Below are 14,205 nucleotides of genomic sequence, written 5' to 3' on the forward strand. Positions count from 1 at the left end.
TTTTCAGATCTGGCACCTACACCCCTGCGCCTCTAACAAATGACCTCAGAACACTCATGGAAAGCTAAATAGCTAAAAGGGGGAATAAGACTGAATTGGCAGATGAGGGAAATGCTAAAGATTGAGACACAGATCTAGGAAGGACCTTACATCTTCTAGCCCCCTCACCCTGCATTGAGTCAGAGTCAGGATCTGAACTCAGTTCCAGTAGCGCCAGGGTTGGGGCTCCTTCCACTGCACCTTGATTTCAGGGCAGCATTTGATGAAGCCTTAGTATTTTTGTGAAAGAGCTAGATCATCATGCAGTGATTCGGACGCCGGAACACTCCTGGTCCTTAGAGGGTCTCCAGGGGGTACCTTGGGGCTCTGGGCTACATAACACAGTAGATGGCCCAGAGCTAGGCAGAGGGCAGGCTAGAGGCTGGGCCACATTAGATGATAAAATGTCCTGGGCATTAACTGAAAGCCTTATTTACACAGGGGTTCAAGGAGCCAGCTTCTGAGCTGGCATGGTTAGGCAGGAGCCTCAGAAAACAGCTGCAGTTCCTGCAGGCCCATAGCTCAAGTCATAGCTGCCAAGAAGGCACTGCTACCATTTTCCAACTGGGCTCTTTCTGGGTTAGACAACATCAGTTGCCAGGAGCGGAGGAGGTGGCTGCTCTGGGCCAGGCCCTGGGGGTCAGGGGCACGGCTGAAGTTTGGTGCTGTGCTGGCCACCCTACTCTAGGAAGGAGGCACAGGGGGGGTCTGCTTTCTGATGAGGTCAGTTCCCAGAGGGACCCCCAGCAGGGCCCTTCACAGATGACGGGTGACTGAGGAGCTGGAGAGCATCCAAAGAGGGAGGACAGCCAGTCTGGGCCAAGGCCAGGCTCTCTTCTAGTATCTGCAGGGTCCCCTTCGAGAAGGATGGGGTGGTGGGTGTGGGGGAATTAGGCTTGCTCTGCTTGGCCCAACGGGGCAGAATGAGAATTTAGGGAAAACTTCCCAGCAGTGTGCAAGTCCCAAAGTGGTCTAGGAGACACAGGAGGTCATGGTATCGTCCACCTGAGGCAGCAGGACCACCCATTTAGGACACGGTTGGATATGGGAAGCCAGCCAGTGAGACTGTGGTCACAACAGCCTGATGTCTAAAAACTAGAAATCGATAGAATGACAAGACCAAGAGTCACCACCCAAGACACAAGCGGTCAGAGTATGGCCCACACCTTATCACTGAGCGCAGCGCACACATAAGACTGAGGTGGTAGGTTCCGCCCATCTGATGGGCCAAGACAGTAAAAGATGCAGAGTCCACGCTGTGATGGCTACGGGAAGACAGAGATGCCAGTACATGGCTGGTGGGCTAGCACACTGGTTCAGCTGTTCTAGAAGATGATGACCCCGATACTGGCACACTATGGCCATATCCACTATCACAAGGCTATATTTACCTTTTTTTTTGGGGGGGGGGGGCAGTTATGCAAAACCTGCCATTTTGTTTTAAAATTCGAAAGCAAGTGCATCACAATCCTTACAGAACAAGGCAGGCAGCAAAGGGGCTCCAGCTGCCGCCCCGTAGAGGATGATATTTTTATATTTCTGAAGGAGTCTCCCCTCCTACGGCCTATGCCCCAACCTGCCTGCCCCTCCACCCACCCACTCAAAGAGTGTTGTGTGTGTGGAGCTGGAAGGGATGGGGGCGGGGTCTAGTCCAGCCTTTTCACTGCCTAGATGAGGAAAGGGAGGCCCAAAGCAGAGGTGGCCTGACCCCACAAACAGATCCAGGGCTGACCCCATGTCCCGTGGCGCCACCTCCATTCAGGGCCTCCCCCAGCCCTGTAACGGCAGACATGAAGACGAAGGGACCAAAACAGGCTCAAAAACTTGAAAGCATTTTTAATATGGCTTACTGAATAAATCCCCACACCTAAATTGGGGAAAGGCCCCTTGGTTTAAAAAAAAACAAACAAACCCATCAGGCTCTAGAGAAGTTGGTTTCTAAAGTCTTATGCCAAAGGAAAATCCCTCTAGTTTAAAATTTAATTTCCCAAACCTTAGAGCGTGAGAAGAATGCTGGCCATACGGAATGGCAAACCACTGATGATGTGGAAACACCACCTCCTGAACAGAGGACCACAAGGTGGGATCAAACAATTTATTGTTATTCGCCTCCCTCCCTCCCTCTCCTCCAGGTGTTGCCGACAGTTCTATCCAACACTCCTCCATCTCCCCTGGCTCAGGGCGCTGCTATGAGGTCTCCATCTTGTATCCGTGTTTCTCCAGTTCAGCTCTGGATAAAAACCAAAAGGAGATCGTCACCAACATGTCTGAGACACACAAAGATGGGCTGGGCCCTGAATGTCATTAGTAGAAGGTCAACAAATGAAACCCCCCAAATGGAGGAAGGTCAAAGGAAGGACCCCCCCCCCCCCCAAGATCCTTCCATGGCAGTTCTCAGAATTTTAATGAAATGTCTTCCAAATACAAGTTAAAGGGCCGGTCCTGATCCTGGCTCTGGCGTCTGCTTGGGACGCAGCTGAGGTCAAAACACAACCTCTCTGGTCCTTGGCTTTCTCAAAGATGCTAGGATCCCCACACTAGTTTCAAGACCCCTACTCTCTGCTCCTAAGCTGGCTTTTAAGACTAAAACTATATTTCAACTTCAAAACACTCTGCTTCAAGACTCCTCAGGTTTCTCATGCTAGAGCCGTGCAGCCTTCTTGAAAACGGAAAGCCGAGGCCACACCTTGGTCGTCCATACTTGCGTGCCAGGCTTCACTGCTCCCACCAACCAGGAAACCAAAGAAACACAAGGGATGGGCTTTTGTAGGACGCTGCATGCTCACCTCATTAAAACACAGAGAAGCCTCATGGCTTAAGAGTCTGTACATAGCGGCTTCCTGCACCAAGGTATCTCCACCCTACATTCAAGATGTTGATATTTAACTTAAAACCAACGTCCCCATCAAGGAGCCGGTGAGGTGCATCCCAAGGTGGGCCAGGTCCTGGGGTGGTCACCGAATCCCTCCCTCCTCTTCTGGGAAACGAAAGGAACTGGGCTGCCAGGCGGGGGCAAACTCAGGCAGTGTGGAACAAAGCAAACAGAAGCACAAGATGGCATACAGAATATGAATTGGTGGTCTCCTAATTGCCCCTACTGAGTTTCATCCCACAGCTGCCTCTAGGGCCCAATCCAGACCGAGGACCCACTCAAAAGGCCCTATTTCAAGGGCTCTCCCATCCCCTTTCACGAAAACTGAAAGCATGACTAGGCCCCAGATTTGGGAGACATCGTCCAGTGTGAAGCCACTGGATGAGTCCAGGCTCTGCACATATTTTTTTTTTGGGGGGGGGGGGGCGGGGCGGGAGCCTCAAACAGGAGCGGGGGGGGGGGGGGGGGGGGGCCTGGGGGCAGCCACAGTCCTGAGTCAGCTGCTCTGGCTTGGCAGCACCACTGGAGCAATGTCACTAAGAGGCCACCTAAAGGTCCCCAAAGGCCACCTTATGGCCATCAAGCTACATTTCTACAAGGAATTTGGTGAGAATGAAGAGGAATGAAACACTTTCTTGGAATCATCATATTTTCTTTCACAAATAAGAAAAGTGAGGAAGAGGAGAGAAAGGGTGGAGGAGGCCCTCCCCTGTGGAAGCCAAATGTCTTGGAGAGGGAGGCCGGCTCTGCTCCCTCTCTGACAGATTCACTGATGACGAGGCCTGGATCCCTGTGAGGAAGAGGGCTCAGAGACACACCAAGGGACGGTGACGAAGGAAGAAAACCCCTCTCGCTAGCAAGCGGCCCCCTACACGGCTTGGAGGCAGCAGACAACGCAGGGGTGGCCACAGGGAAGGGCCAGCACGTCTCCTCAGACCCAGTGACTCTTCATTGGAAGAGACTGTAACCTTTTTCAGTGTTCCATGGCCTGGTCACCGATATGTGTGAAAGTAAATGAAATTGGGGCTGTCACAGCAGCTCCATGTCGGGGACAGAGGCAAAAGGCCCTGGGGAGCCAAGTGTTTTCCTCTCTTTTTGCAATGAGATCAAGAGCCAGAAAAAAGGAAAGAGGCTGTGCAGGGGATGGCACTGAGAAATTTTCATCTGGACCATGTGTCTTGGTTACCCATGGGACTCAGCAAGTAACAGATGACAAGGAGGGAGGGAGGATAGGAGGGGAGGGGAAGAGGGGGGGAGGGAGAGACAGAGAGAGAAAAGGAGGGAGGGAGGGAAGGATGGAAGGAGGGAAAGAGGGAAGGAAGGGGGTAAAGGAAGGGAAGGAGAGAGGAAAGAAGGAAGGAGGGAGGGAAGGGAGGGAGGGGAGAAAGGGAGGAAGGAAGGAAAGAAGGGAGGGAGGAAGGAAAGAAAGAAAGAAGGGAGGGAGGGAGGGAAGGAAGGAAGGAGGGAAAGAGGGAAGAAGGAAAGAAGGGAGGGAGGGAGGGAAGGAAGGGAAGAAGAAAAGAAGGAAGGAAGGAAAGGAGGGAGGGAGGAGGGAAGAAGGAAAGAAGGGAGGGAGGAGGGAAGGAAGGAGGGAAAGAGGGAAGGAAAGGAGGAAAGGAAGGGAAGAAGAAAAGAAGGAAGGAAGGAAAGGAGGGAGGGGGGAGGGAAGAAGGAAAGAAGGAAGGAAGAAAACACGCACTTACTAAGCACCTATCGCATGCTGGGCACCACGCTAAGAGCTTTACAAATGTTCTTGCGCTTGGTCCTCACAAAAAGCCAGTGAAGTGTTGGTGCTATCATTACCCTTGTTTACGGATGAGGGAAGGACTTGCTGAAGGTCAAACAGCTACTAAGAGTCTAGGGTGAGAGATGAACTCAGGTCTTCTCGACTCCAGGCCCTGCCACTTAGCCAAATGCCCAGTGAAAACCCTAGGACAGGCTCCCAGGAAGAAGCCCAGAAATGCTCAGAAACAAAGAGCACAAAAGGACTGGAGAGAATTCTCAGAGCACTGGACAGAGAGAGCATGGACCACAACGGAAATGGCCTTGAAGGGGTGACAGGAGGGGATGGGGGAAGGCTGCTGGCGCAGTGCCAGGTGACCAAAGTGGTGCCAGGGCCCCAGCCCAGTCACATTTCTTGCCTCTACCACCGCCTCAGCCTGCTGTGGTCATCCTGCACTCTCATGCCACCCTTCTGCTGTCCACCCGAGGCCTGTGTCCTTCCTCGGGGGCTGGCTGGATTCTCCCCGTGCCTGCCTACTGACCTGCTTTTAGAGATCACTGGTGCCTGGGCAGCCAAATCCCATGACCTCCTCCCTAAGGTGCCAGCTGTTCCTGGCCCTCATTGTTCCTCGGCTCCTCCTCCCAGCTCCACTGTGCCCACCACACACACCATAATCTCAGAGATAGTGAAAGTTGAGCTCCCAAGCCCAGCCCAGCCTCCCAACCTCCCCTCCTAAGCCTGGCCTGTTAGCCAGCCTGGCTCCTGACCATGGTTTCTTTGGACCAAGCCCCACAGCCCCACCCTCCCGGCTCCCTGTGGCCCTGCTACTGATAGGCCACACCACGGCCACAGCCTCAATGGGCTTTCTCGCATCCAGACCCCTCCCCTTGCTAACCATGGCACTCCCCAGTGGCTCACTTCTGTCCAGCCCAGGCTGGTGCCTTCTCAGGCTCTTCCTACTCTGGGTACGGGCTCTAAGAGCCCTTCTCCCAGCCCCTCCCAATGGGAGAATCAGGGGTGCATTGTAAGATGGGGACCGATGGGTAGAGATGACAAGAGACAGCTGTGGCTCACTGCGCCAAGCCCCGCCACAGTGGCCTGGATGGCTGAGAGATGGGCCGCTACCGGGAGGATTCCTGGCTTGGCATGAGGGGCGAGAACACGGCCCCCCTTAAGATGCCAAAGGGCTCTGGTCCCACAGGATTTCAGGTAATCAATAAGCACCACTGGCAGAAAACTAGCACTGACAGGCTCAAAACACCACATCCCAAGCCAAAGATGCCCAGCCTGGGGGGTGGTGGGGGGGGACAAGGCCCAGACATGGCTGTCCCGTTTCTTTCCAGTCTCCCCTACTGGGCAGGGGAGGACGGAAGCATTCCAGGGCTCATCCCTGACAAGAAGCAGAGCCTGGCAGTCATCCTGCTTTTGATTGGGGGAAGCTGATTTTCAACAGGATCCGGCAGTGCCTTGAGCCGCCATCACGAGCTTACAGCCCATGCCGAGCATTTAAATCTGGCCCCCAAATTACCGTAACTGATTGGAGAAGTCATCTTCCACGTTGTCATCATCCCAATTATCTTCCCAAACATGTGCATCCTCGTCTTCATCTAAACCAGCCCAGTCTGAAAAGAGAACCAGATGAGGCCTGAGAAGCTGACATTTATGAGTTCCATAAAGACAGAACGCGAGGAAAGTTCAAGCTGATGTTACCAAAATATCCAATATCCTGGCTATAGAAAACATCTGAAGAAGCGGAAGAGCAACCTGGCTTTGGAAAGGACCACCTTACAGGGGCTCTGCACCTTATAGAGGCTCTGCACCTTACAGGGGCTCTGCTTGGAGGTACTCCTGGGAAAGGGCCATAAACAACTGGATGCTGCTGTGCTCAGGTGGGTCAGGGGGGGTTGGCTATGGGGCCATACCTTGCCCTGCTCTGCCCTGGGGCAGACCAAAGGGGCATCTTCTGAGGGTAGTCCCTGTGGGGGTGCTCAGCATCAGAGCAGCCACCTTGTTTCTAGGGTCACAAGAAGTGAGATCATAAATTTAGGAGGGAACCTTACACAGGAACCAGGCCTGGGTCAGTCTCTGGGGGGAGAGGGGAAGGCAAAAAGGGGTACCCAAGGGCAGAGCCGTGGCAGCAGCTGCTCACATGAATGTAATACAACGGGGCTCCCAAAGTGCTTTAGAAATCATTGCCCCTGATTCTTAAAACCATCTTGGGAAGCAGGTTCTATTACTGTGCTGGTTTTACAGATGAAGACACCAAAGCCCAGAGAAGTGCAGCGCCTGGCCCAGGGTGCCTTGAGGTGTGCTCCAAGCCAGGCCGTCTGGATTCCAAGCCAGGTGCACTTGCCACCTCACCTGGCCGACTGCCTCACCTGGACTTTCAATGATTGTGGGGCAGAAAGATGCACGAGCTCCTGGGGCCCGGAGGGGCTCTGAAGGGCATTAAGATAGCAACAGCCTGGCTGGCCAGGTCCCCCAGGCACAGAGGCCAAGGGAAAGGCAGGGCTCACCTCCTCTAACCAAGGTCTGTTCCGGTTCCTATGATGAAGGAAAGCACTGAGGCCATTCCTGATTGCCTGCGCCCCCAAGGGTGGGAGGCAGCCTAGGAGAACGTTCAGGCAAGGGAGGGCCAAGGCAGGAGGCCTAGGACACCTGGCTAGGCAGATGGCACTTTACCCTGGAGGGGGGATCTGAAGGGGGCCCCCAGGCAGGGAGATCATTTTTGGGGCTCCAGAAAGGATGGAATCACTCTGGGAGGAGGTAAGCTCTCTGGGAGCGGGGCCTGCCCCAGCCACAAAGGAAGCGTCAGGGGCCCTGGACACAGGCTCTAGGAAGGCTTGAGATTCTGAACCTGGACCCGGAAGCTGGGAGAAGAGGCAGCTTTAGAAGGCATTTAGCAGGCAGGGAGATTCGGCCCCGGAGCTCGCTCCAGATGCCCAGGCTGACGAGTTAGTAATTCGAGGCCTCTTCTGTATCTCCCCAAAGACACTCTCTGGCTAGCTTCTCAATCCACAGCTTAGATTCTGAAATCGCCCACAGAACAGCCACATTTCCACAGTGAGTTTTCAGGATTGCCGTCGGAGATCTCACCGAGGAGCTGCCTGCATCACACAGCCCCTGAAGGAGGATCTGGGTCTTCCTTCCCTGCGTCCACAAGCCCTCCACTTATGTTCAAGTTCACATTTCCTTTGTCTGATCCAAAGTTTTTGTCTTTCTACCTTTCTTCCTCAACCTTAGACCTCTCCTGGATGTTCTGGGTTTACTAAATTTTTTTCTCTCTTTTAAAAATAAAAAGAATTCTTCGTTATAAAGGATAGCTCTCTAGGAGGGAGGCAGCAGGAAACCTACTCAACATATAGACAAAGGAGGAATGAAAATCCCTTTAAAAAATAAAGTTTACATATAAAACTGAACTAAAACCAGCCCAGCCCCAACTTGTATTTGAAAATTCCCGAGTCAGAATGATTCCGCTAGTAACAGTAAGGCAGGATACTGGGAACCATTTCAACCTGAGAACAAGGGGAGTGACTAGCAATGAGGGTACAAGCATAAGTTAGAATTTCTTACTGTCTGTGTACTAAGCCTACAACGACTGGAATTTTAACACTTGGGAAACTTGAGGCATTTTTTTTCCATTTACATTGGGTACCTGGGCCCAGATTTTTGAAGAAGTACCATGCTGTAAGCCTCTAGATCGGACAGGACAGGCCACACTCCATTAGAATGCAGAGCCCACTAACACAAGATTCCTTCCAGATTCTGGCAAACCCACAGAGCGCTCTGAAGACAAAATGTGCACTCATCAGGTCTTTGTCACTGACTGGGGCTGAAATCACCATCTGTATACTATTAGACTCCACAAACTTCCTGCCTCCTGGCAGCCGGGATCCCAAGGCAAGGCCTCCTTTCCACGGTAGGAAAAACAAACAAAAACAAAACCCAATCTTCCATCCTAAACACAAAGTCCACTTCAAAACCCCAAACAAATCAGGTCACACCTTGGAGACCTCATCTCCAATGCCGTCCAGACCAGGGAAAGCTGCCTATCACAAGGAGGGATCTGTCCCCCTCTACTGCCCTTCTGCCTGCAGGGATCTACGCTCGTGATCTAGGCCATAACATGGGAAATGCATCCTTTTCCATAAACCAAACACGGGCGCTTTTCTAGGCTCCCCTGCGGTTCTGGTCATTTCACAAAAGGCTCCAGGAAAACTGAGCAACAATCCTTTTGTTGTTCCTGAGGATGGAGCGCATCAGAAAGGGGAATGCGGAGGCGGCAGCAGGTAAAGGGGCACTGGAGCCACAGAGTCCAAAGTCTGGCCTCCCGCTAAACCAGAACCGTGAGGCCGCATGGTTAGTGACTGAATCAGGGCCTCAGTGGCAGGACAGGTAGGCAGGGCGGGGGTCTTCAGTGAAGAACGTCGGCAGAGCCCCCATCAGACCTCGGTGCGGCCACGAGCTGAGCTTCATCCCCTCAGTGAAGTCACCGCCAGTGTGCCCCAGATCGGGGGCCTCGACCCCTGCGGCAGCCTGGGGAATCCCATGGACCCCTGCTCAGAGAGAGGTGAACTGGATGAAGCCAAACACACAGAACGACGCGAAAGCCCAGCTCTCCCCATAAGGACCTCACCGTTTCCTCCGTGAGTTCTCAGGCTGAGGCCGGGAGCCCCAGTGGTCCCAGCTCCCCAGGTGGTCCTCTGGCCTTCGTTTCCTCGCTCTCCCTCCGGCCAGCCCTGCCCAGCAGCAAACCTCCCCTGGCTCCAGGCCCAGAGTCTACCCACAGCCAGCAAGGGAGGCTACCTCCGCTGGTGGGGGGCCCGCACGAGCTGTGCCCGGGCCTGGGGGTCTCCCTAAAACCCACCTTCTCTCAGAACCCCACGAGCTGACAGGATTTCATCTGCACAAAGCGCGTGGTGGCTCCTCGAGGACAGGTCCCTGGGCCCAGCACACAGAAAGTGCTCAATAAGTGCTTGCTGCCTTGACCTGACTGGGGTCTGCAAACTCCAGAGACCAGTCCGCTGAAGTGACTGGCCTCGGGACTCTGGAACCTAGCAGCACTAATGCAGCGCCTACTGTGTGCTGGGCATCTTATTTCATCGGCCCTACGTGACCGTTTTTATACTGATTCCCTAAATAATATCACCAAGAGACAGAGGCAAGGGGGCGGGGGGGGGGGGAGGGAGAGCGTGAGAGTCAGTGCGCGTACACACCTACACTCGAACCCGAGCCCCTCCGCAGAATCGCCTCTGGGGGCCCAGGGATGTAGTTCTAGGCGCCTAATAAATGCTCATTGATGGCTGGTTTTGTCTGAGTCTTCCGTATGGGGCGGCGAGGGGGGCAGGGCTCTCTACCAAAGCTCCTCAGCGACTACAAAGCCTGCAATTCACAGTCAGTTCAGCGAAGCCCCCTTTTACAGAGGAGAACACTGAGGCCGGCAGAGGGGACGCCACTGGCCCAGCATCACACAGTCCATATCTGCGGCTGAATTGGAACTCAGGTCCTGTGGACTCCAGGCTCTGTAAAAGGGTGGGGGCGGGGGGACCCGTGGTCAGCCAGTGAGCGCACTTGCGCCGACCGTGCCCCACGCCGGGAGCGCCGAGCCCCTCCAAGTGCCAGCTGAAAGGCCGCCTTCTCCAGGAAGCCTTCCAAGCCAGGGCCCCGCGGCACACCGCAGGCGCCTAATCCGTGCGGAGAAGGGTCTACACTGGCCCTCGGGGAGCGCCTAGCGTGTGTACGGGCCCATCGGGCTGGGGGCCCCGCGGGGCGGCCGGATGACCGCCGTCAGGGTCGGGTCTGGCCCACTCACCTTCGGCCGGGAACTCCTCGAACTCGTCGTCCTCCTCCAAGAGCCCCAGGTCCACCGGCTGCTTCTTTTCCGACATGATGACTGCCGACGCTGCCCCCACTGCGCCTGCGCCTGCACCGCGCGGAGCAGGCCGGGAGCGGGGGGGCGGAGCCTGACCGGAGACGCGGCGTCAGCGCGCATGCGTGCGCAGGAGCGGCCGGGCTCGGAGGGCGAGAAGCAGGGGCCGAGCTCGAGGTATGGGTGGAAGGGAGAGAGGAACGCCCTCCCGGCGTCCCTCGCGCGGGGGAGACTGCGCCGCGTGTGACGTCACGAGGCGAGCCTCGCCTGGGCAGGGAGACGGCGGCCGTAGGGCGGCCGCTGCCGTGCGCGTGCGCAGTACGCAGCTCGGGCCCTTCGTCTCCTCTTTCCGCCCCCGCCCCCTACCCCTCGGTCTCCGGGAAGCCCGCCCCGATTCTCTGGGGCGAGTGCTCCTGGGCGTACCCGCCGTACGGCAGAGTGGGAGTTCCTTGGGGGCAGGGCTGAATCCCACTCGTCCATAATGGCTAGAATCCCCTCACTGCCCCAAGGTTTGCAAAGCACCTTCCATGGATCATCAGTTTCCCTGTAATACCACTTTATCCTGGGGGAAACTGAGGAACAAAGAGTTTCCGGGGCCGCACCGCGGGGAAGTGGCGGAGGCTGGATTTGAACCCCGGTGCGGGGCCTGGGCTCTGCCACCTGCTCCCTTTATCTGCGGCCTCGGGGCCGGGCAGAATCGGGCGGAATAAACCCCTGTGGCTTGGATGCAGAGTAACCGTAGCTGGTTACAAAGTAACCCACCTGTGTGCCGGGCGTGGGCGCCCAGCGATGCCCGCGTTGGAGCTCTGCCAGCCCGTGCTGGGCCCCCCAGGGGCTGCCCCCCACCCTGGAAGGGGCTTTGGAGAGGATGAGAACGTTTCCCCTGGCCCACGTGTGGGGCAGCTTCTCACCAGGGGGGGAGGGGTCTGCATGCGTCCTTTGGCAATGCCCCCCACCAACGCCAGGACCAGTGCAGGCCTGGGTCCCCCAATGGGAAACGTGCAGAATGTTCCACCTGAGAGCTCCAGGGGTCTTCAAAGACCTAAAGGTTATAGTGAGGACAGGAAGGGCCGCCCATGGGTGGGTGGATGGACGGATGGATGGGTGGATCGGTGGAAGATGGGTGCGTGGATGGATAGATAGATGAATATGTGAGTAGATGGATAGATGGATGGATGGATAGGTGTATAGATGAATGTGTGGATGGATGGGTGGGTGGATGGAAAGATGGATGATGGATGTGTGGATGGATAGATAGATGAAATACATGGACAGATAGGTGGCTGGATGGTGGATGCATGGATGGATAGATAGATGAATAAGTAAATAGATGGATGGATGGATGGATAGATGGATGGATTTTGGCTTGTCCTAAATTATTCCAACTATTTAAACTGTCTCTGTTGTCTTTTTTTTTTTTTGGACAATTTTTGGCCCCAGACTGCCTAAAAATCTCTTTCTGTACTGAAAGACTTTGTTTTCACTTAAAAAAAATCGGTGGACACAAATGTAAGACAATTAAGCTCAATGTAATTGTTGAAAATGCGAAATGGTATTCTATAGAGCTACTCGTCCGAGTTGGTGGTTCTTGAGCTGCTTCAGAAATTTAGGGAAACAGATTTGTGAAGTCGTGCTGGGCCAATTGAAGAAGCCAAGAATGTAGAAGAAGTGTGCTTCCTTCATGTGCGTTTCCTTCCGCTGCCCAAGAGGTGGTCCAACTTCAGAGTTACACAATCCACATTCACACTCAGCAGCCCAGAGATAAAGATTGGGTGGGTGAATGGACAGTGAGAGTGGCAAGCTGCCCCTCCCCCCCAACACACACACACACAGACTTGACCTGTGCCTGCTCCAATCTGATCTCTTTTGTGTGCACCATCTTAAGTGATGACTGCCCTGCCAATCCACTGAGTTAGTCTCCCTTCTGTTGACTTCTTGTGTGTTGTACCTGAACCATGCGGCAATCTGGGCCATTGCTTGGACGAGACATTTATCTCCCCAACCAGTTGTTGGACTCCAGGCTTTCCCACCCAACTGTCCTGGGGGACTGCACTGCTGTTTGGCGTGTGTGTGTGTGTGTGTGTGTGTGTGTGTGTGTGTGTGTGTGTAAGAGAGAGTACTTGGACCCATCACTTGAGAGGCAGGCAGATGGTCTCTCTGGCAGCTAGGGCCTGGAGTCAGGAAGACCTGAATTCAAATTTGGCCTCTGACACTTGTTAGCTACATGACCCTGTCACTTTTGTGGTTGCTCAGTCACTTCAGTCGTGTCTAACTCTTTGTGACCCCATTTGGGGTTTGCTTGCAGGGATCCTGGAGGGGTTCGCCATTTCCTTCTCCTGCTCATTTTACAGACGAGGAAACTGAGCCAAGAAGGGTGAAGCGACTTGCCCAGGGTCACACAGCTCATGAGTGTCTGAGGCTGCATTTGAACTCAGGTTTTCCTGATTCCAGACCCTACGCTCTATCCATTGTGGCACCCAGCTGTCTGCATGAGTCTTCTCATCTAACATCTCTCTCCCAGAGTCGTTGAGAGGATCGAATGAGATACTCTTTGTAAAGTGCCTTGTGAACCTTAAAGGTCGCCGTTAACTTAAGCCCAGCCGTGCCTGCGCCCCTCACTGCCCTTTGAAAAGCCACCCCCCTGGCATTTAAACGCCTCTCTGCCGAGCCTCGAACCTAAGCCTACCCCGTTGGGAGAAACAACGCATACCCAAATCAAATGCTCAGAGACTTTGGGGATGCTGCCTGTACTGGGAGCGAAGAGGAGGAAACAGACCGAGCTGTGGAGGGAGGGCCCTGGCTGGAGGCATGAAAGAGGAGTCCCGAGATGAGAGCCTCTCTGGAGCTCCAGCCCGGGGGGCCCTAGAACGCTGCCACTGGCAGCAGAAATCAGGAACCCTCTTCAAAAAAAAAAAAAGACCATTTCCACTTAAAAGCCCTTGACTTTTATTTTTTCAACTTCAATCCCATCTCGGTAATGTTACTTTTTTCTTTCAGTTGGCTCCATCGGGATGAAGGATGAGCAAGAATGCAGTTCCAGGAAGATCTAGGGTGCTACCATTTCTTAACGCCATTTGCTTCACAATTTGCACACAGACACAGAGATCTGAGGACTTTGGTGGTTTTGCTCATTGCTTGATCTATCACAGTTGCTTGGGCTTTGTCTATACATCACCAACAAAGCAGGTCAAGAAACGAAACGGCCAGTGGTATCTCTTTTTACAGCCTTAATGCTCAGGGCCAAGTTGGACTGATTCCTAGCTCACCACCTCATTCTTTTTAAAATTAGACTTCACTTTTCTGTGCCCCCCACCCCCACTGAAAACAAAAATAAGCACAATAAATTCATGTATTGGTTGTGTCCCCAGATGCCTGTCTCTCTCCAGACCCTGAGTCCATCCCTTCTCTGTCCAGAGGTGGACAGATGTTTCATCCTGGGTCTTCTAGGATCGTTGATGGTCATTGAGTTGGTCAAGTTCTTATATCCTTCCAAGTTGCTTGTATTCGCAGTGTTGCTGCATATGATTCTCTTGGTTCTGACCACTTCACCCTGCATCAGTTCCTAGGGGTCTTCCAAAGTTTCTCTGAAATCAGCCCCTACATAATGTCTTACAATGGTAAGGTGGTACTCCATCACATTCATAGACCATCACATGTTCTGCCATTCCCCAATTGATGGGCATCCCCTCAGTTTCCAGTTCT

At 54.0% G+C, this 14,205-nt stretch overlaps 1 protein-coding gene across 1 annotated transcript; it reads right to left on the bottom strand.

Annotated features, from left to right (window-relative positions):
- Window positions 1-1,855: 1,855 nt before the first annotated feature.
- On the bottom strand, window positions 1,856-10,558 carry SEM1 (SEM1 26S proteasome complex subunit). Its single transcript, XM_036760845.1, has 3 exons — window positions 10,447-10,558; window positions 6,163-6,256; window positions 1,856-2,269 (listed from the first exon to the last, which is right to left on the bottom strand). The coding sequence occupies exons 1-3, from the start codon at window positions 10,520-10,522 to the stop codon at window positions 2,227-2,229; spliced, it is 213 nt and encodes a 70-aa protein (XP_036616740.1). The 5' UTR covers window positions 10,523-10,558; the 3' UTR covers window positions 1,856-2,226.
- Between the last annotated feature and the right edge of the window lie 3,647 nt (window positions 10,559-14,205).

This window comes from Trichosurus vulpecula, chromosome 5 (genome assembly GCF_011100635.1).
Source record: "Trichosurus vulpecula isolate mTriVul1 chromosome 5, mTriVul1.pri, whole genome shotgun sequence".
In the NCBI taxonomy this organism is placed as follows: Eukaryota; Metazoa; Chordata; class Mammalia; order Diprotodontia; family Phalangeridae; genus Trichosurus; species Trichosurus vulpecula.